The sequence below is a fragment of the Cyprinus carpio genome, chromosome B15 (genome assembly GCF_018340385.1).
Source record: "Cyprinus carpio isolate SPL01 chromosome B15, ASM1834038v1, whole genome shotgun sequence".
Lineage (NCBI taxonomy): Eukaryota > Metazoa > Chordata > Actinopteri > Cypriniformes > Cyprinidae > Cyprinus > Cyprinus carpio.
The window spans coordinates 23,166,239-23,189,764 of record NC_056611.1 but is presented as its reverse complement, the minus strand read 5'-3'; the positions used below and the strand labels follow the sequence as shown (position 1 = coordinate 23,189,764).

Here is a 23,526-nt window from a genome sequence, read left to right as displayed (position 1 = left end):
AGCTTTGAAACGCAGCAGAGAGATCAAAACAAAACAACGGTCACTAATTAGAAGCACAAAACGAGGATTTGTAAAGAAGAATGTCAGAGGATTTCGATATAAGCCAAGAGGATAATGGTTTTCCTTTGCTAAAGTAAGGAAACTTTGGATACCTATTTGAACCTTTTTCTTCATCATCTTCTGAACCGGATTGTGACACTTAATAGCCTGATGGAATTATTTGTGGTCCGTGTAACACTGAGAAACAAAACGCTGTGTTGCTCGGAGACACAGCGGTTCTGTTGTTTGTTCTATTTTCTTTCTAATGGACCAAAACAGATTTTTTTGTCTGAAAGTTCAGTAAGTCGTACTTTATTTTACATCTGCGATGGCTAGATATTTTTTTGGGGGGGGGGCAGGACCCCTGTTTGTGTGATAGGTGTAAGGTATATAGGTATAGATATAAGTCCTATAATAGGCATACTATTTTATGAAAACAGAAACTCATTAAATGGTTATTTTTATTTTTTTAAATCATTTTGATGAAATTTCTGCCCCATGTGTGATGGCAGTGAGACGGGAGACAGCGCTCAAAACTCTTCAGATATCATAATTTAGTGGAATATTAATATAATATACAATCATCATCTTTAATGAAATGATGTGTGAACATTTCACAAATGTATTATTATCTTTCTATATGTGCGCTCTTTTGGGCTAAAGGCTTAATGGAGCTGTTCAAAGTGAGCCATGTGATAAAGTAATGTGAGCAGACGCGATCAGTACGTGTCCTTCTTCTATGTGAAATAATTATAAATACCAGTTCATGCTGTTTGATTATGGCCTCGAAGGTCATAGTTGGAAACTGTTAGCCCCGGCTGGCTCATTTAGCCCTTGTGTGCGCTAGACTTAAGACTTGCATATACAGTAACTGAACAAATCGAACAAATGTAAATGGGCAAAGGCGGGGCCCATGGGCTGCAGCCAAGTCAAGCCCAATGGTAACTCCAGCAGGCCATGCTTGAGGGTGAGTACATTTTTAGGAAACTGTCATTTCTGAGTGAACTGTTCCTGGACTGGATCACAGCAAACATAATGACAATCACTCATGGGGGAGAACTATATATCCAGTTGTTTAGGGTGAAGCACTTGAGGGCTGACATCACAAATCCTACTGACATTACACAAGTCATGAAAAACTGACGAATGGAAGTTCATAGTTCAAGTCTTTTACCAAGGTCACCTCTGACGTAAAAACTACTGCTTCATACAGACCTGACAGCGGCTGATGTCTTGCTGTCTTACTCTCTGGCGGACTGGAGTACTGAGGAATGAGAATAAAAAAGGATAAAGGTTCCTAATGTTGTTTATTTAATATAAAAGTATTATTTTAAAATCATTTTTAATGATTAAGTAGTGAATAGTGAAGATTGACTGGAAGAGAGTCAAATCTGATTTGAGAATATATATATATATATATATATATATATAGATATATATATATATATATATATATATATATATTTTTTTTTTTTTTTTTTTTTTTTCTTAAGCTCTTTAAAGGTTTAGGCTACTTCTATTTCATCTAGACTAAATTGGCAAATTGGATTAAAATACATTTTCAATCTTCAAATTTCTTGTACCTGAACATTTTGCTAGGATCAAGTGATGCAAGCCAGTAGCTGAAGGAATCAGGATAGAAGTTACAAGTGCCACGGTCATGACACTCTATGAATGGAACCATCCGGAATTCTTCCAGACAGGATCCAGGAGAAATCAGTGGCTGTCCGGAACCTTCTGCACCAGCACCCGTTTGCTAAGGAATAAATCAGAACAAGCAGAATTATATACTGTGAATGTATACATATGTTACTATTTACATGCTCAGCAAGGCTGCATTTATTTGGTCAAAAATACAGTAAAAACAGCAATATTGTGAAATAATATTAAATGTTTGCTATTTTAATATATTTTTTAAATATAATTTATTCCTGTGATGGTAAAATTTAATTTTCAGAAGTCTTTACTCCAGGCTTCAGTGTCACATTTTGCTTCAGAAATTACACTAATATGGCAATTTGCTGCTCATGAAACATTTCTTATTATTATCAATACTGAAAACAGCTATCTGCTTAATATTTTTTGTGAAAACTGATTTTTTTTCTTTTTTTTTTCTAATTCAAGAGGATAGCATTTATTTGAAAAGTCTTTACTGTCACTAATGACTTATTTATTGTGACCTTGCTGAATGAAAAAAAAAATACTGACCCCAAACCATTTTTGGTGCAATATTACAAAGAACTGATTTTTTTTCTTTTTTTTTTCTAATTCAAGAGGTTATAGAGTAAATCCTGAAACTTGTTTTTGAAGTACAAGCTTTCATTTTCATTTTAATACTGAACTTCACCCAACAGCTATACTGCATAGATCATAATAACTCAAGGTGCTAAATTTAAAAAAAAAAAATATATAATAATAATAACTTTCAACAATACACTAATCTACAGAAGCCTTTCAAGCTATCAAGTTGTCTATATTGACATAGTTTGTAAATAATAGCTGCCTCTTACCATTACAAAGGAATAACCTTTCCATAGTGAAAGCCATCCTCTAGGGCACTCTGGGATTTCTGTAGTCTGGCTGTGAACTGCTATTACATTAGATGGTGCCTCACATACTGAACACCTTTGAGGAATTGGGAGAAAGACCGTTGAACTTTTATTATCTATCCACAGATGTCTTACAGTTTAAAACAAACTGACACAGATCTTAATCACTTAACCGTGAACTTACACCACCTCATTAACAAAATGATATAAGCACTACTGAGGAAACACATGCTATGCATTTACCTGCTGATATAACTGCCCAAATCATCAGATATCAATTCCATGTTGGGAGAAATCGGTGTGTCTGTAGACAGCCAATAGGAGTAATCATTTCGAAAGGCATAGTGACATGTGTCGTTGGGATTGCACACCAGGAAAGGCATGGCAGAGAACATTTGCAAACAGCTTCCCACAGTTCCTGCAAACACACAAATACACAGACTGTGAAAATCTGCAGCCATAACTGTACCTACAATTCCTGGGGTGGGGGGGGGGTGAATGTACAGTGCTCTCTCCACCCCCAATACCATGACTAAGGTGCCCTTAAGCAAGGCACCGAACCCCCACTATGAATGTTTTGTCTGTGTTTCATGCCTAGGTCTTGTCCATGTGCGCGGTTGTTGCCATTGATGAAGAGAAGCGAATATCCAGAGTACACAAGTTTTGACTCGGGAGGACAGGCTGGCAGATATTCTCTGACTATGCTTGGTAAAAAAGAATCCGTCTCTTGAACCTGGTGGACCTTGTGAACCCTTGGGACCCACTTCGCCTGACAAACCGGGAAAACCTAGGAGACAAACAAAGTTTATTTATCACAAACCTTTTCACTTGGTATTTTGAAAACTGAACTTTTTTTGGGGGGGGGGGCATGGGGGGGATTAAGCTCTTAAAAGATCATTAATGGAGCAAATATCTTCTGATATATAGTACCTTTCAAAAGTTAATAGTAAACAAATGTATCAAGATTTCAGAAAAATAGTAAGCCGTACAGCTGTTTTCACCTGTGCTAATAATAAGAAATGTTTTTTGAGTATCAGTACAGCAAATTACAGTGATTTCTAAAGGAAAATGTGATTTCTATACAAAATTAAAAATGTTCACATTATTACTGTAATTTTGATCAAATAAATTTGAGCATAAGAGACTTCTTTAAAAATTTGTCACAGATCCAAAACTTTTTATTTATTTTTTATTTTATGGTAGTGTATTATTAGCTATAGTTCAAATAGAAAACCTTCTAGGTGTTTTAAGTTTTAAGACTTACCTTTTGCTCCTTTTGGGCCAGTGTCTCCTTTTGGTCCAGGTGTCCCATTTTGTCCAACAACTCCATCTGCACCTCTGCTTCCCCTTTGACCCTGTGTTCCTAAAAGGTGGGTAATTATGCAAATATAAGATGAAATCATAAAACTTCAGAGAAAATTAGAGCATTGTGTTTGTAGCATTGTACCTTTTGGACCTTGTAGCCCTTTAGGTCCTTGTTCTCCTGGTTCTCCTTTTTCCCCGACTTGTCCAGGGAAGCCAGGGTCTCCTGGGAGAGTCATGACCTGAGCCACAACATCACATCCTTTAGACCCTAAATATTCACAAAGAGTAGGAAAATGTTCATATTTGCTCATAAAACAATACGATTAGGCACTGGAGAAGGCCATGTTGTGACTAAAATGTTTGTCGTTCCTCAGTAAAGCTCGATTAGGCACTGGAGAAGGTATATAACGTTATGTCAGTAAAGGTTTTTACCTCACATTTGCATTTTTGTTGGATTTTTTTTTAATTTATTATTTTTTTTTTTTCATTTTCACAATATTACTGTATTACTGTGGCTTACACAGCTACACTTTTTGGACATTTCAGGCCTGCACGTTTTTGTGATTTCCTCATAAAAATATATACAAGATATGACTCTAACTGCAATTTTCTTCATTTTTAATTGTTATTAAAATGATGATAAAAATGTTATTATGCCAGTATATAAAAGCTCACCTTTAGTTCCGGGCATTCCTTTGCATCCTTTTAATCCAGGATGCCCAATTGGACCACATTGTCCTTTTTGGCCTATAATACAAGTATGGCGAAACAAATTTAAAATAAAATTCATATTTATCTACTAGTTGATCTGTTTCATTAACTGAAGATTTCTTTATTTTTATTAAATTCAAATTTAATTCAGGTTTCTTACCGACTGGTCCAGCAATACCCAATGGCCCCATATCTCCTTTTGGACCCTTGAAACCAGGATCTCCATCTTTACCCTGGAAACAATACAGTTTTCATGACTGGATCTATCAAGCAAACTCCACATTTTATTAAAAAATAAATTCTATGTGAATCAGTCTTGTTATTCTTAACTTGAACTATTTTAACAATTTTAAACTATTAGAAATTAAATGAAATATAAATATTAGATAAAAAATTTGTTCTTAAGAAAAATTGAAATAAGTAGAAGTACTAAAATTACTAAAACTAAAAATTAACAAAGCTACACAGAAATACATATTAAAAAACTAAATTAAACTATATAAATATAAAAAAAAATACAAAAGCAAATAACTACTAAGACTTAAATTTAAATGAAAATTAAACTATAAAATATATAAAATAACAATCAGATTTTAATTTTTTTTAATCTTATAATAACTATAAATGCCTTTGAGTTTAAATGGTGGTTCCTCAGCAATCATTATTACAGAATATTTCTCCATGTTTCTGCAAACTTATCTAAAAACATAAAACTTTGTAGAAGTCAACAGTACAATCTCCACGTTGAGTGTGCATTTATCTCCTTTTGTGTCCACTTACTTGCAACCCTGGAACTCCCCGGTCACCAACATAACCAGGTGATCCCACAAGCCCCTGGGGCCCGATGTTGCCTTTATCTCCCTTTATGCCTGGACCTGGGTCGCCAGCAGGCCCACATGGTCCCCTGAGTCCTGTATTCAAAAATACACAGAGAAACCGACCATAAGACATGTGATCAGTAATTAATAGCAGGTTGCTATGCCGTTGCTCAAAAGAACAAGTCTCTATGTTTTTTTTTCTACATTTCTTTGTCGGACCACTTAGAAAAGTAATGGCACACCTCTCCTGAACAAGCTTCAGAATTTGAGGTATCATTCATGTCTGTAGCAACTATAAAAGGGTAAAGGGTTTTTAAAAAAATGCTAACAAAAAGTATGAGCAATAGTAATCAGCAAGCACCACTAATAATCAAAGACAGCTAATCACCTTGTAGGCCAGGTGATCCATTAGGGCCTTGCTCCCCTTTTGGACCATTGATACAGGCACCAGGTGGACCTGGAAACCCGCGCGGCCCCATTTCCCCAAGTTGGCCTGGAGGACCAATATCTCCAGCTGGACCAAAAGGTCCTGGTAGTCCACATGGCCCTGGGGGTCCAGAACAGCCTTTAGTACCTGAAATTAAACATACACATATACTGTAAGCACGGCTAAGTGATTAAGATCTGTGTTTTAGAAGGGTGGCCTTTCTTGGACTTACCTTTCTCACCCTTGATGCCAGGTGGGCCAGGATCTCCAATTGCCGGGCCTAAAAAACAAAATAAAGATTGTTTAATAAGAATAAGAACATCCCTTCATGTGAGCATAAGTGTGTTGAGCATGACATCTTACACCCTCTGTCTCCTTTATCCCCTGCTGGTCCAGGAAAGCCATCCTTGCCTTGGTCTCCACGAAGTCCTGGAGGCCCAGGATCTCCAGCTGAACCAGGAACACCTAAGAAACAACAGAGAACATCACTGGAAAAAAACAATGCACTCCAGGAGTGAATTCTTACATTACATTTACAACTCTAGAATGGGATTGTTACTTTACATTTATAATTCAAGAATGGGATTGTACCTGGTGGACCACAGGGCCCTTCACATCCAGGTGGACCTGAAAACCCATTTAAACCTTCATCACCTGGAGCTCCAGGGGGTCCTGACAATGTGACATTGGATAACAGGATCATGCTTTCATGTGCCTATGACATGGGATGAAGATACTTTTTTGAGTATTGAATTCATTTCTAAATTAAATACCTGGAACTCCTGGTACTCCAGGTTCGCCTCTTTCACCAGGAGCCCCTGAAAAACCTGGGGGCCCACTCGTCCCACATAAACCCTTTTCACCCCTTTCCCCTCTACACCCTGGACTGCCTGGCTCACCCTGTTGGAATAAGAGAAAGAAAGGAAGAGAGTGGGAGAGTGGCTTAAGGAAAGTACCTATGATGTCAGCAAGGCAACGCACTAGGTTTGAAACAGTGATAGTGTCACTTTTTTCATCAATAAGAACTGAATTATGGAAATTGATACCTTTTCACCAGGTTGTCCTTGAGGCCCTGGCCCAGGCGGGCTGGGTTCACCTGTGATCCCCTTTGGTCCAGTTGGACCTTGGACGCCAGGAGTCCCAGTCTCCCCACGAACACCAGGTAAACCTTTGAGGCCTTTCACTCCTGCAAGAGGAAGACATCTGCACATGTGAAACGACTGACATCTGAAGCATCATGGTGTTGAAACAAGGTTTAGATCCATGGGTGTGTATGAACTTGCCTGGAAACCCCATGACTCCTGGATCCCCAAAGTATCCATCAGGACCTCGATTTCCAGGAAGTCCGTTCTGGCCAGCGTCACCAGGAGGGCCTGAAAAAGAGAATGTTTGTAATGTGTTCTAATGTGGACAGCAAAGCTTTGGATTTCAGAATCTGTACCTGGTGGACCAGGTCTGCCTGGAAATCCATTCTTCCCACATGGTCCATAATTGCCTGGGAGTCCTAATTCCCCTTTAGGGCCAGGTAGACCAAGAAGACCTAAAACACATAAAAGGTGTTGCGTATAATGTCTCCAAAGTTTTGCAGTTACATCAACTGGGTTGAGATTACAGAAAATGTATTGAGGAACAGACAAACTAATTATATGGACATAACGGCTTGCATATTCAAGTTGAATATTCAAGTGGAAACTAGGTGTTGAAAGGGTCACCTGGTAGGCCAGGGTCACCACGATCCCCAGGACTCATAACATTTGATGGCAGTCCTTTGAGACCACAAGCCCCACGGTCTCCTGGATTCCCGGGATTTCCTACATCACCTGGCACTCCATTCCTTCTCATTAAACCTGATGAGAGATCATGATCATCATCATAATATGACAAGCTACACCAATAAAAAAAGCACCTTAAATAAAATTTTGCTGGATTTGTATGCGTGTATGTTTGAACCTTTGGGTCCCTGGAATCCCGGTGGTCCAGGGTTTCCATCTACTCCAGGTGGACCAGCCATTCCAGGACTTCCCTGATCTCCCCGTGTACCTGAAGGAAAAAAGGGGAACACTAAGCCTTTTTGTGGAAAACCAGCTTAAATTGGTTTCTGTGTTTTACAAAATAGTAGCTCTATTCATTAATTGCTTGACCAGCCTCCAAGTAAAAAAAAAAAAAAAAAAAAAACTGGATGTCAAGTACCTGGAAAGCCTGGTGAGCCATCCCGACCTTGGAAACCTTTTGATCCCCGGATACCAACCAAACCAGCATCTCCGATTTTTCCAGGTATTCCAATCTCACCTGTTATACCAGGTACACCATGTCCAGGTGGTCCAGTTTCACCTTGTGGCCCCTTCAGCCCAGGCAGCCCTAAAGACAACATATGTCACAGTGAACATCATTATGGGTATTTGAATCAATTCTTAGCCCTAAGTAATTAATTTGGCATATAACTCATCCTGCTATGAGCTAACAACCACTCAAAACACCTAAGCAACCACATACCAGCACCATGGTATATTTATGGCAGCTTTTGCCATTAACTGTGGAATTTACTTACCACTGGGTCCATCTAGCCCTTTAATGCCTAAAGGCCCTTCATCGCCTTTGGCTCCAGGCGTACAGTATCCAGAAACACCAGCCATTCCAGGCAAACCATCAGGACCCCGCACACCTGTGTGCACAGTTTTCAGGTGAGAGATGAACTAATAAATAGATGCACAGAGAGAGAACGGAATAAAAAAGAAACAGATTGTATGTACTGTATACTCTTGTTGTGTATATTGCATATTCTATAGGGAAGGATTGTGCTAAAGAACTTGGCATGGAATCCACCAACCATTTTCTCCTGGTGGCCCATCCCTTCCTCTTTGACCTGGACATCCTGATAATCCAGGGGGGCCAGGAATTCCTGGTTGCCCAAGGCACCCTTCATCTCCTGGCAAGCCCGGCCGACCCTTGGGCCCAGGAGAGCCAAATGATATTTCACCCTGCAGGTGGAATTTAAATTTACTTTCTTTTAATATCATACCTGTACTCATGTGACTGTAATATAATTAAGTTCTGCTAATTTCACTTCCAAAACCATGATTAATAATACTTTGTTGCTAAGCTAATACTATATGTTGTAACCTGTCTTTCTTTCTGTTGTAGGAACTGTCAAGCTAAAAAAAAAAACGAAAATGCTATATAAAACTGATTTAAAGTGACCCATACAATTTGCCACTATATTCCAAGTCTTATGAAGTTTCTATAGAGAACAGGCCAAAATATAAGCATTAGGCCCTATTCATTGACCATTTATCCCATAGCTCTAAAAACTTATGTATGCACATATTCAAAAATAGATTGTTATGGCATATCATGTAACTAAACAGCTTGAAACAATGGGCTGTTCCGAAAAAAACAGAGGTGTTAATTATAGGACCAAAAACCTCTTCATGTAAAAACCTAGAACACTGTCTAATACTTGATGTGATATTTTCTTTTTTTTTATTGATTTTGTAACCTAGGTGCAGGGGCGAGTCTACATGGTCCGGCCACCTGCTCTGTCCATTGGAGGGGCGAGTTTACATGGTACCAGAGATATCTTGCTATAGGCTTCTTTTTAGTATTAATCTTCGCAAGCAGATTTCCTTCACTCACGCAAAACTGGACATGCACTTTTAAATATACATTGTTCTTTTATGAATTGGCTCTCGCTCTGACGCTCAAAAGTTGTTCTCACATCACTGAAGACCAGAGGAGCTTTTTTTTTCTAATTCAGGTGAAGAGTAGGCTTTTCTCACTAAATGGAAGCAAGCTGATTATAGTCAGCCTTCTCTAGTTATTTCTTTTATTATTTAATACTTATTTTAGTTTAGTGCTTAAATTGTAAATATGTATTTATTAAATAATTTAATTTAGTTCATTTGTATTTTGTTGTTTTAATTCAAGAATGGGTTAGTGAGGGTGCTCTAAGCTAAATGCACATTTTCACATATTTTGTAAAACTCTGTCCATTTAAAAATACTTTGAATATCAAAATCAACTGTCGGTTTAGTATAGCATAGTCCTTTTTACAGACCTTTTCCTATTTAGCTCCCAAACTCTGGAACAATCTACCTAATACTGTTCATGAGGCAGATACACTCTGTTCAGTTTAAATCTAGATTAAAAACCCATCTCTTTAACCTGGTTTACACATAACCCACTAACACATTTCTATTTTTCAAATCCATTAAAGGATTTATAATAGGCTGCATTAATTAGGTCAACCGGAACCGGGAACACTTCCCATAACACACAATGTACTTGTTACATCGTTAGAAGAATGGCATCTACGCTAATATTAGTCTGTTTCTTTCTTATCACGAGGTCATGGTAGCCACCCAGATCCAGTCCGTATCCAGACCAGATGGTGGATAAGCACCTAGAGATGACCTCAACAGCCCTGTATGTCAGCTGAGACAATGTCAACTAGATGAGCCCTTAGAGACAGATCCTCTCTGAAGACCTCATCATCTAGACGCCATCAGGACAGGACCATGTGAACCAGATGAGTTCTCTGCATAATCTGACGAGGTTGCAGCCAAGAATTAAACTGCTGGTTTCGCCTGGCCAGAGGAGAACGGCACACTATTTCCCTGTAATACTGTAAAGCTGCTTTGACACAATCTGCATTTTAAAAAGCGCTATATAAATAATGGTGACTTCTCTGGACTTGACTATCACCGCCCTGACCTTTGGACCTGGATTTCCTGGTGGTCCTGGGGGTCCAGGACGGCCTACACTTCCATAACCAGGTGGACCTTGTTTCCCTTTCACACCCTTATCTCCTGCAACAGTAAAAGAATTTGAAATCATAGAAGAGGAGTGTTATCATTTGACATCACCAATCAACAACATTAAAAAAAAACAAGAAAAAAAATGGATGCACAACCATGATTTAACATCTAATTTGAAACCAATGAATGCATATTCCAGATTTATCAGAAATAGATTTTTTTATGAAGGTGTATTGCATTGGTTCACATTACCCACCTTTGGGACCAGTAAATCCAGGACCTCCTGGCATTGATGGTCCTTTCTCTCCTTTTAACCCGCTGAATCCTGGTAATCCTTGAATTCCTCCATAACCATCATTACCTAAAACACGTTAAACCAATTGTTATCTATTTTACATCCTGTTCTCAATCCATTTATCATCTGCCAAGACTTTTATCCCCTCTGCTTACCTGGAGGTCCTTGTTGACCAGGTGGACCAGGCTGTCCGGGCTCACCTGGGTTTCCTGGTGTCATTTGTACTAGACCTGAAGATCCTTTCTCACCTGTGGGATGCAACTTTAATATCTGAGCCTGTAATTTCTTCTCCAGTTAGATAAAGTTTAAATGAAGCTTGCTATCATCTTTAGATTGCTCAACACTCTATACTTAGTTGCCGGGGTTAAACTATGGTGTAACATCTCATATTTTTCCATTCATACCTGGTTCTCCGGGATTTCCTTGCCGGCCAACTACTCCCATACTTCCTTTCTCTCCAGGTGCCCCTGGTTGCCCAACACCCATTGACCCTTGGCTGCCCATTGGACCTGGGCGGCCAAGTTCCCCACAAATCCCTGGATCTCCTTGTTTGCCCTTGGGGCCTATAGGACTCTGGAAAATAAGTCAGTTTCAAGTTCTGTCAACATCAAAACTTTTAAGGCTTTTAAGTTGGTTACACAAATTTCAGCAAAGGTTTTTGAAGTTTTCTCAAAGGTTATGGTTTAAAGTTCTAAGTACTAACTGGATTTCCTTTTGCTCCTGGTGGTCCTTTAAGGCCAGGGGTACCTGGCCTGCCATCTTGCCCATTTATCCCCAGTGGTCCTTCTGCACCACAGTTTCCTTTATGACCTTTCTCCCCAAGCACATGCCTCATATCTATGTCTCCTTTGGGTCCTGGAGGCCCTGGAGGCCCTGGAAGACCTAAGTTACCCTGTGCAAACATTTTAATTCTCATCATATTCAACTATTCTTGAGAATATTAAGGCATTTAAAAAAAAAAAAAAATACCAACTGCATAACTGGATTGGACAAACTATAGTTTTGGCTGAGTAATGAGAATGATGAATGGGTAAAGTGGCAGTATGCAGGTAAACTGACCGAAGGACCAGGTGGACCATATGGACCTTTGAATCCTTGGCATCCTTTATTGCCTGGATATCCTCCAACTCCTGCACAATGAATTTGAATTTGTTGATGTCAGATCTAGAATGTGTTATAATTAAATATGCAATATCAACTGATACAATAAATTACTATTTTGGGCTGGTAACATTAGCATACTATAGGCCCTGAATAATTGTGTGTTCCTAATTGTAAAATTCACTGGATGTGTCAAAATAGATCTATGATCTATAATCTTCCAATGAGTTTTAAATGTAACTACACTGGAAAATATGAAAGCAAATTTGATGTTGGCTCTGAAAATTTCAAACTGATTTTAGAACATATATTGTTTTCATTCATCACACAACTCCTAGCAATGAGGCACACGTTTCTTTGTTAGTCTGTTGTGATCAGAACAACTTTAAAGTCTGGTAGTGTGTGATCCTTAGTCGTTTAGTAATTTTTCCTCTGTGACTATTTACAAAGTCAGCAAGTGTATGATGCCTAGCGTTTTAAAATCTAGGTGTTCTGGTCAACCTAATGATGACTTCACCTGGCTCTCCGGGGTCTCCTGAATTTCCACGTTGTCCTGGAGGTCCAGGGTCAGCAACAGAAATAGCACAAAGCCTGCAAAGCTCTCCTTGGTCACCTATATTAAAATGTTGGACAACAGTTTTTGGTTGTTAATAAAGTAAATAAAGTAATTTAGACTTTATTTAGGGGGATGATCAGTGTTCAGCTATATGGGAACATTTGTGGCATGCTGCCGATTGCCTTAGAAAATAATTTCTATAGGAAAGGACATTACAAAAGATGAATTAAATACTTTTTTATGGTAATAAATAAAGCTTAACTTGAGCTTAATTTAGCCATTTAACCTGGAACATAGCATACGCCATGACATAGGTGAAACTTACCTAGGTTCCCAGGATCTCCACGCAGACCCTGAGGGCCTGTTAGGCCTCTGTCACCCTTTAACCCTTTTGCTCCCAGGCGGGGGTCGGCTTCTGGGGATGCAGGAGAGGAGCACAAAACAGTCATATCATACAAACAACTGCTATACTAAGTTGATTTTCTGTAACTTTTCTTATGCTTATCTTACTTGTTTACTGAAATATGCAAAAAAAAAAAAAATTGCTTTTTTTCTAATATCTAGTGAGCTGCCTGACATCACATGTACTGCATTCTTTGTAGATAAGGTATTCCCTATAATCCACTGCAACATGCTTGGTTAATAAAATAAATTAAAGATGGCGGACTTTAACAAAGGAGAGTTACTTGGAATTCCTGGAGGTCCTGGGTCACCAGGGGGTCCTTGTTCCCCTGGTGGGCCATCTAGTCCTTTGGGACCTGCCCTGTTAGGAACAGGATCTCCTCTTTCCCCTTTCACACCTCTAAACCCTGGGGGACCTGGTTTTCCCATAGGTCCTGGGATGCCGTCCCCTAACATATTTGAGTGAAGAGGGAGTATTTATTTTTCTATGTATGTATTTGTGTGTGTGTGCAAAAAAGAGAGGAATAAACGCAGATGCATAATTTACCTGGAGGACCTGTATATCCGGGAATTCCAATGAAACCTTTAGAAAAGAGAAATCAATGATAAAATTTTTTTGGTTACTTTAGCTCAATAAAACATAAATAATAACTTATTACATACACTACTATTCAAAAGTATAAGATTTTAAAATTGTTCTGAAAGAAGTGCTTAACAACGCTGCATTTATTTGATACAAATACAATAAAACAGTAATATTGTGAAAAATTAAAGTACCAGTTTTCTATTGTAATATATTTAAAAATATATAATTTATTCCTGTGATGGCAAAGTTTAATTTTCAGCAGCCATTAATCCAGGCTTCAGTGTTACATGATCCTTCAGAAATCATTCTAATGTGCACATTTGTTAAGAAAACATTTCTTATTATTATCAATGTTCAAAACAGTTGTGCTGCTTAATATTTTTGTAGAAACATACATTTGTTCAGGATTCTTCAATGAATAGAAAGTAAAAAAGTTGTGCTGCTTAATATTTTTGTAGAAACATACATTTGTTCAGGATTCTTCAATGAATAGAAAGTGAAACACTTTACTGTCACTTTTGATCACATAAATGCATTCTTGCTAAATGACATACATTTGTTCAGGATTCTTCAATGAATAGAAAGTGAAACGAATATTGTGTTTACAGCAAAGAGTTTTGTGGCCCTTAACAAAAGAAAGAAAATAATTTTAGCTGTTTTTGTTGGTTGTTCTTTGTGCATGAAAGAAGATAATTAATTTGTTTACTAACCTTCACTACCTGGTAGACCAGGAGGTCCTGGAAGCCCGGGAAAACCTTTCTGACCTTTGATACCATTATCTATTACAATGAACTAAAATACAGCACAAATTTTAATAACCCTTCATCAGTAATTTACAAAAATATAAATTCCCAATTAAAAAAATACACAGTCGTATTTTATTATTACTTCATCAGCTAATGAAATAGAATAAAAAGTGTAGCCTTTGGCAACATGATGTGAGTGAGATTAAACATTTGGAGATTGTATGACTTCCATAAGTGAATGTATCACTACCTCTCCAGGGACACCAGGGGCACCACAGTCACCCTTTGGACCCTGAAGACACACACAAAGAAACAGATGAATGAATTCAAGTATGATGAATTGGAAAGCAATAATGAGATTACATTTGAAAAAAGCATCCACAAGAGGGTACTATTCAATCGCACTTAAAATAGCCAACTATCTTTTTTTAATGTACATTTGGCACTTTTTGAGGCAAAGTGAGATAGCACTGTACATAGTATATAGCACATGACTGAACAACAGACAGACAGAGAGATACCGTTCCCCCTGCTATTCCAGTAACTCCTGGATATCCTTGGTCTCCAGGGATTCCCTGGGAGGACAAAACACAAACCTCATTGTCATAAAACCTGCATTCCATCTAAATACCCTTTCCCTTCACCTTTATTATTGAATTTGAAGAACATGATGGTTTAATAACCAAAAACTGCCCAGTGTGGTGACCTGTAGGCTTTTTTATATTTGGTTTTGTGCTCACCTTAAGGCCTGATTCTCCTGTCAGTCCATCCTTTCCGGATTTTCCCTGAAAATCAGCCATGGTTTAAAAAATAAATAAATAAATCAAATAAAACCTAAATTATAATACTCAAAATCCATATATACAGTAGTCAACATGTGAAGTGGATCAAAAAAGTTCATTAAAATTGTCCTAAGACAAGAGCGCATTTTGGTTTTAGGTTTTAGGACAACTTTGATGCAAGGTTTTGATCCACTTCAAATATTGACTAGTGTATGTATGTGCATATATATATATATATATATATATATATATATATATATATATGTGTGTGTGTGTGTGTGTGTGTGTGTGTGTGTGTGTGTGTGTGTGTGTGTGTGTGTGTGTACAAACACATTTTTTATATTATATTAATATTTAATTATATTACACATAATTTAATTTTTATATAAAATATTTGTAAGCAATCCTTCCAATAAAGATTCAAGATTAAAAATGAATGAATGAATGAATAAATGAATGAATAAATGAATGAATGGCATCCAAACCAATGAAACTGAAACCAATGAAACTAGTTGTCAAGTAAATAAAATCTTTTTAAAATCTTGTTTTATGCCAAACATTTGAACTTAATGTGAATAGATTTAAGTACAAATTGGGAGAACTTGAGTTGTTCTCTCTCTCTCTCTCTCTCTCTCTCTCTCTCTCTCTCTCTCTCAATTTAGTTATTTACCGGACCCCCAGGCCACCCAATTTCCCCTTTCTCCCCCTTAGGACCAGGACGACCACGGAAACCCTGCAGAATACATCAGTTGAACTTTGTGAGTGATTGCACATCAGTTAAAGCAATCTCAATTAAACAATTTAAACAACAGCATCAACAACAACAAAAAAACTTTAAAAAATGGGTTTGTCTACTAACAGCTGGGCCAGGACATCCAATGTCTCCAGGATCCCCAAGGTCACCCTGAAACCAAAAAGAGGGTGACTTTTCAGAAAACTCCAATTCATTCATTTGGATTACAGAGTACAACAGTATATATTGGGCAAAAACACATAAAAATTACAATGGATGACTTTTAAGTGAGGGGCATGTTACCTTAAGCTCCTTTGGTCCTGATACAAATAACTTTATGCCTTTTTGTCCTTGTACACCAGGTGGTCCCCTCTCCCCCTACAGCAGAGCCCCAGTAATACATTTAAGAGTTCATAAAATCAGATTAAAGAGACCATTATTAAAAACTAAAATCAAATGGATTACCTTGCACATTCATTTTCTGTAGGTCACAGACATGTTTTTAAGAGAAAGCAAAAGTTGATAATTCTGACCTTATGACCTTTGGGTCCAGGTATTACCATGCTTCCACCCTCTAGACCCTATATGTTACAAAAAAAAAAAAATGTTAGATTTACACATTACACTGACCTGACATGTTACCATTAGCTAACCAGAACAAACCTTCTCTCCTTGTGGTCCAGGAATGCCGTCTATTCCCTAAAAGCATTAAACAGTTAAATCAATATGGCAACAACATAATCAAAATCTTAATCACGAATGAGACATAAAAACACTGACTTACTGGAAAACCTCTAGGCCCCTCTGGTCCAACTGGTCCTGGTAACCCTGGCAATCCCGGGTACCCCTGCAGATCCACAACCAATTAGCAAGCTCAGTCAAAAAACTGGCACAGAATATAACAAAATACATAATATAAGGCGTAAAGTGCTTGTACAGATGTTCAATCTGCATTTGTAACTTTATTCTCATAATAAATTCTCTTACTTTATCTCCATCTCTGCCTGGAAAACCACAAAGTCCTTTCACTTGTCCAGAGGGTTGCAAGTAATAGCTATCTCCCTAAAAATAACAATTCTTTATGGTCATAATAGTATCATTGATATGAGTGCATTTTTTAAAATACGTAATTAAGCTTATTAACATAAAGGACTCAAGCTGATCAAATAAAACACACCTTAGGTCCTTGGATTCCTGGCATTCCCTGAAAACAACCACAAAAAGTTTGCTGTTTAAATTGACAGCTTAAATCAGAGTAAGGCTCAAATACAGACACACACACGCAACAAGTCCCAAAGAAAAAAAATAAGTGTTTTCATTTCCCACAACGCCCACATTTTTAACCTTTACTGAAAGAAAATATGAATTTAAAATGTCTATGGCATGTTAGTGATCATTCCGTGGCATTTTATGAGAGGTTCATACTACCCCTGTCTTTGTTTACCACTTATGTTGAGGTTATGTTTAGTATTTGATGTGTGATGTTTAGTTTAGATTTGAAGTTTTCATATTGACTGCACTCTGTTTATTGCATATATATATCATTTATAATTTATATGCATATATATAATTCACTATATGTTAACTTAACTCACCTGCCACCCAGGAGCTCCCATCTGCCCTATTGAGCCTGGGGGACCAGGATCACCCTAAAAGAAGAAAGTCAGTGATGACAAAGACCTTTCATTTGGTTTAACAATTAATTACAATTTATTCACAAAAAAAAAAAAAAAAAATACTTGTGCATTACCTTTGTTCCATTGCATCCTGGGAGACCATGAGGCCCTCTCGGCCCCTCTTTTCCAGGGAACCCCTGAAAGAGGAAAACATGATGTTCACAAGAGCATCTCTAAATGGGTCTATGTTGGTCAAAGCAGCTAATGTTGGTGTCACAAAAATGTGACAACGCCATGCCAAGTATTTAAAAGTAACGATGAGACCTAATGTATGACATATACAGTAAGTAGCATCTGAATTCCTCTTTTAACCATTTTGACTATGAATTGTGTCCAGAAATAGAACATAGAAATAGAACAGATACACTCTAATGTTATTTTAGTATCAATGATATACTATTATAGTTTTTTTTTTAAAGTTGAAAATTATTTTTATATTTAAAATTTATATTTAAAATTTTAGTCATTTTGTGTTGTTTTTGTCATGTTTATATATGTCTATATAGTTTTTATTAATTTTTGAGTTTTTCATTTTAGTTATTTTAATACTTCAATTTAAACTAAATGAAAATGAGAAATGTTTTTTGAGAAACTAGTTTTTTTTATGGTTTTAAGCTTTAGTTTTAGTAATAACCCTGATACACTCCAGTGCAAGTTATTAAAAGCAAAATAACTAAAATATTTTCTAAAAATATTCTCTAAAATATGTCAAAACTTACCGGTAGTCCTGGTGGGCCAGAGTATCCTGGTGTCCCTGAAACTCCTATTGAGAGAATGAGAATGAGAGACTAGTGTTCAGTTATACTGCAACTGTCACAGAAAATATATTAACACACTCATACACTCCTTACCCTAGAACCTTTAGGTCCAGGCATGCCTGGAAATCCAATATTTCCCTGTATATATATATATATATATATATATATATATATATATATATATATATATATAAAAAAAAAATGTTACCAACATTAATCAATGCTCTAATAAAGAGTCTATACAACAAAAATACTGAAATTATAATGTCTCAATAAGGTTCTATAAGGTCCTCGCTTGGAATTTCAAGTGAAGGCAACTGTGGCAAAGAATGTGTTACTAGTGGAGAGGAAATACGGGGAAACTCCAGTTTTTTTTTTTTCAAGAGCATGTGTAAAATTTAGAATATATTGCATTTTTTATTCTGATATTTTGTCAAATTGTGAGCTTGTAAAGCAGCCATGTGTAACATACATTTTCACCGGGAATTCCAGAAGGTCCTTCTTTTCCTCGATGCCCCTGAATTCCTTTTTCACCAGGATAGCCAGGTAACCCCATCTCACCCTGAGAGAAAGACAGATAAACACAAAAAAGTTACAAAATGTTATGAGAGTATGCTGTTTTATCAGCTAGATTGGTTTATCAGCAATATTAGCAACTTTAATGATTAAGTAGAAGATTATTGTGGGTAAATGGTTTGTGTAAAACAGCAAAATGCTATGGTTTTTGCCCTGGATTTCAGTCTAGACTAGTTGACACTTGTTCCTGAAAGTCAATGCCAGTCAAATATGGACATAAAATATGTCAAATATATTTGATATTATGAAATGATTTTAGAGCACTTATTGCTTTCATTTGCATGTTTCATTTGAAAGAAACTTGTATAAAATTAAATACAAAAAAAATTAAAGACAGTTGTCACTCTATCTTCCAATAATATGTCTTAATAAGATGATATTTAATGCTTAATTTAACAAGTAGGTTTTTTTGTGATTTTTCAAAAAAATTAGGAATGGGTAATCAAGTATAAAAGTTATTCTCAAAGGGATACTCCACCCCAAAATGAAAAAAATGTCATTAATCACTTAGCCCCATGTCGTTCCAAACCCGTAAAAGCTCAGTTCGTCTTCAGAAAAACAATTTAAGATATTTTGGATGAAAACCGGGAGGCCTGTGACTGTCCCATAGACTGCCAAGTAAATAACAGTGTCAAGGTCCATAAAAGGTATAAATGTCGTCGTCAGAATACTCCATCTGCCATCAGACGTGCAATCTGGGTTATATAAAGCAACGGGAACACTTTTTGTAAGCGAAGAAAACATAAATAATGACTTTATTCAACAGTTCCTTTGTCAACAGTCTCCTCTGTGTCTCTCCATATCACTGTATGCTGTGCATGCACTTCTGTATAATCCGCGCCACAAGGATGCGCTGTGGATGATACAGAAGAGCATACGGTTTATATGGACAGACACAGAGGAGACTGTTGACAAAGGAACTGTTGAATAAAGTCATTATTTTTTGTTTTCTTCGCTTATGCATGTGGCGTACGCTCTTCTGTGTACAGCTCAGAATTGTCAAAATGGAGCTACGCTGATTTGGAGAGACACAGAGGAGAGGAATTGTTGAATAAAGTCATTATTTTTGTTTTCTTTGTGTACAAAAAGTATTCTCGATGCTTCATAATGTTACGGTTGAATCACTGATGGCAGATGGAGTATTCTGACGACGACTTTCATACCTTTTCTGGACCTTGACACTGTTATTTACTTGGCAGTCTATGGGACAGTCTCAAGCCTCTCTGTTTTCATCCAAAATATCTTAAACTGTGTTCCGAAGACGAACAAAGCTTTTACAGGTTTGGAACGACATGGGGGTAAGTGATTAATGACAAAATTTTCATTTTGGGGTGGAGTATCCCTTTAAGTTTACTTTATAAAAATCTGTAAAGATTTCACTGCAAAAAGACTAAAGGAGGACATTTTTAAAATTATACTAAAAGGAATTTCCTTTGATAAAAGTATCAACTATCCATCAGATGACAGGAAGCATTTAGAGAAGTTTAAGCAACTGACTTTCAGCAAACTTTTGATCATGTTGATAATTTAAAGCTCTTTATTTCTGTGTATGAATTATGATACAGTAGGCTTTACATTAAAATGTACTGGTCTAAAAACAAAAGTGTAATATTTTCTCATTGGGTAAGTAGAGAGAACTTCATCAAAGCTGAATATGAATTGTCAGCATGAACTTTGACACAGATTTTTCAAGATTATTTACAAATATCCTCAACACAGAGACCGGAAAACTCTTACAGAAGAAGGTTTGCAAAATAACTCCATGAACTTTATCTAATCCCTGGCTTTTATTGCAATGAACATACCTTGAAAGGTATGCCAAACACATGTGTATTGAAAGAAGTAGAACACAGACTTTTACACACAGATGGACACATACAGAGGAGCAGATGCGTGACTTATATTGCTGATAAGTGTTCTATAGCTTTGGGCATCAAAAGTGTAGCTAGGGATACAGTGATAGTGTGATACGGACACCTGGGTGGCCAATACATCTATCACATCACCTAGAAATAGTCATGAGGCCACCCACTACCACAAAATTTTGGATCTTGTGACCCAAGATTCAGAATTCCTGATGTACTGTAAAGATAACCACAACCAATAAATGATATTTTGTGTTGTGTAACAAGAGAATATACAAAAACGTAGAAGTTGTAATTTTGAAATGATGGTGCTTTTAAAAATTTACTCATCCTCAGGCTTTTTAAAGATGTGGATGAGTTTGTTTCTTTATCCAATAGATTTGGAGAAATGTAGCAATACATCACTTGCTCAACAATGGATCCTCTGCAGTGAATGGGTGCCGTTAGAATGAGAGTCCAAACAGCAGCTGATAAAAAAAAATCAAAGTGATCCAAAAGTAATCCACATGACTCCAGTCCATCAGTTAACATCTTGTGAAGTGAAAAGCTGCATGCTTGTTAGTAAAAAAAATCCATTATTAAGATGTTTTTAACTTCACACCTTTCGGCTAAACTACAAATCCTCTATTCAAAATATTTCTTTATCCAATGAAAATGTCATCTAGTCTGCATCAGGAGAAAAACATTTACAGATTAATGAAGACAGCATGAAACAAATAATTCAGTGGATTTTGATGTGAGAGGACAACAGGGGATGAACTTTTTCACTGGAGGAAGCGTTATTATGGATTACGGACTTGTATTTTAACCAGAGGCGATGGTTTAAAGTTAAAACGCTTTGACGTTTATTACAAAATCAGTTTATTACAAACATGCAGCTTTTCGCTTCATAAAACTTTAACTGATGGACTGGAGTGGTGTGGATTACTTGTGAAATATTGTGATGTTTTTATCAGCTGTTTGGACTCTGACGGCACCCATTCACTAAAGAGAATCCATTGGTGAGCAAGTGATGTAATGCTAAATTTCTCCAAATCTGTTCTGATGAAGAACTGTGCTTGGTTTCTCCCAAGGTTTTTTCTCCATTCTGTCACCGATGGAGCTTTGGTTCCTGAGGTTGAGTAAATTTTCAGCAGATTAAAATTTTTTGATGAGCTATTCCTTTAACATAAATTCATACTATATATTTCGCTCAGCTCTTATCTGCTAAACGTTAGTATAAAAGATGTGAAGATATTAAGATATTATGAACATTAACATCATGATTTTCTAGCTGCTTTGAAACAATGTGTATTGTGAAAAGGACTATACTAATAAATCTGAAATCATTCCACATTTGGCAAATATGAAAGCTTCTGCACCAATAAAGATCGCCAGAAGGGGGCAGCATATTCATTTGATTTAAATCTAAATTTCCCTGCATGTTTCACTTCAGGAACTCTATTTCATTTTGTTTGGATATTGGTTTTCATGATTTTATAAATTTGTTTTTTTTATTTATTTTTTATTTGTGTGTGAATATGACTGTATGTATGTTTATGTATGTTTGCATTACCTTTTGTCCTTTGATTCCTTCACAGTTGCACCCTGATTTCTCTCTGCAAACAAACAGCTTTAAATAAGACAGATGCAGAATAAATCATTGGTTTGATGGTTGAATTTGATGTTATAGTAGCACCATAAGGCATTCTCATGCTTAATCAATAAGAAAAAAAAAGTCACCAAAAAGGGACAAATATTTATTAAAAATGCTAGTCCTTTGTGGTTTTGCATGCATCTTATCATTAGGATTTCTGAGTTTATTGACTGTGGGCATGAGATGTGCCAAAGCAGACACCCATCATTTATATTTGCATAAAATCCATGACTTAAAGGAATGCTAGGAGTTCCACCAGCTCTCTGCATGAACTTGCATTGTTACGGATGAACTCCAAAATTAAAAAATAGACAAACATGGGTTCATGGTTTCATCATCTCACTATTTGAGATCACAGATTCATACAGTAATGTCTTTGGAATAGCAAAGTTATGCTTCCTTGACAACAACAGAAGTTGATAAACACTATTATGTCTCATGAGTTGATTTTTTTAATAAAACTAACAGACTGAGGGTTTTTATATGTTGGTCATATCTAAATTGCCTTGTAAATGTTTTACATTTATTTTTTTTTAAATGTACAAATGTCTTATATACACTACCATTCAAAAGTTTGGAATTATTAAAAAATATTTTTTGTTGTTTTTGAAAGTCTCTTATGCGTACCAAGGCTGCATTTATTTGATCAAAAATACAATAAAACAGTAATATTTTGAAATATTTTTATTGTTTAAAATAAAAATTTATATTCTAATATTTTAAAAAATGTAATTTATTCCTGTGATTGCAAAATAGAATTTTTAGTCTTCAGAGTCACATGATCCAAAATCGCAAAATGAAAATTTTGTCATTAATCACTTAGCCCCATGTCGTTCCAAACCCGTAAGAGCTTAGTTCATCTTCGGAACACAATTTAAGATATTTTGGATGAAAACAGGGAGGCTTGAGACTGTCCCATAGACTGCCAAATAAATAACAGTGTCAAGCTCCAGGAAAGTATGAAACTTTTCCTGGACTGCGCCCAGCTGGTGGAATGACCTCCCGATCTCAATTCGAACAGCTGAGTCTTTACTCATTTTCAAAAAACATCTAAAGACTCATCTTTTTCGCCTGCACTTAACCAACTAATACTAGTACTTATCTTTTCTTTTTCTTGTCTATCATATTCAAAAAAAAAAAAAACCCTGGCTACGTGTTCTGTACTAGACTAACTGACACTTGTCATAGCACTGGTATACCGTTGTTGTTCT

The 23,526-nt window shown here is 36.6% G+C and overlaps 1 protein-coding gene across 1 annotated transcript; it reads right to left on the bottom strand.

Moving 5' to 3' along the window:
- Positions 1 to 23: 23 nt before the first annotated feature.
- Positions 24 to 22,290, bottom strand: col4a3 (collagen, type IV, alpha 3). Its single transcript, XM_042739899.1, is given in 52 exon segments — positions 24 to 1,303; positions 1,623 to 1,795; positions 2,550 to 2,664; positions 2,832 to 3,006; positions 3,183 to 3,283; positions 3,285 to 3,375; positions 3,853 to 3,951; positions 4,036 to 4,161; positions 4,569 to 4,640; positions 4,765 to 4,837; positions 5,385 to 5,515; positions 5,811 to 5,996; positions 6,082 to 6,129; positions 6,213 to 6,314; positions 6,441 to 6,521; positions 6,623 to 6,749; positions 6,896 to 7,035; positions 7,133 to 7,222; positions 7,291 to 7,389; positions 7,562 to 7,696; positions 7,800 to 7,889; positions 8,040 to 8,207; positions 8,398 to 8,511; positions 8,677 to 8,827; positions 10,560 to 10,654; positions 10,860 to 10,964; positions 11,054 to 11,146; positions 11,303 to 11,471; positions 11,602 to 11,790; positions 11,958 to 12,028; positions 12,517 to 12,612; positions 12,881 to 12,970; positions 13,242 to 13,406; positions 13,505 to 13,540; positions 14,254 to 14,335; positions 14,540 to 14,581; positions 14,811 to 14,864; positions 15,030 to 15,074; positions 15,742 to 15,804; positions 15,931 to 15,975; positions 16,108 to 16,182; positions 16,338 to 16,385; positions 16,468 to 16,503; positions 16,589 to 16,651; positions 16,792 to 16,866; positions 16,982 to 17,008; positions 17,400 to 17,453; positions 17,555 to 17,617; positions 18,200 to 18,244; positions 18,332 to 18,376; positions 18,711 to 18,800; positions 22,235 to 22,290. Coding segments are annotated over 51 exon segments (4,809 nt in total). The 5' UTR covers positions 18,795 to 18,800; positions 22,235 to 22,290; the 3' UTR covers positions 24 to 1,236.
- Between the last annotated feature and the right edge of the window lie 1,236 nt (positions 22,291 to 23,526).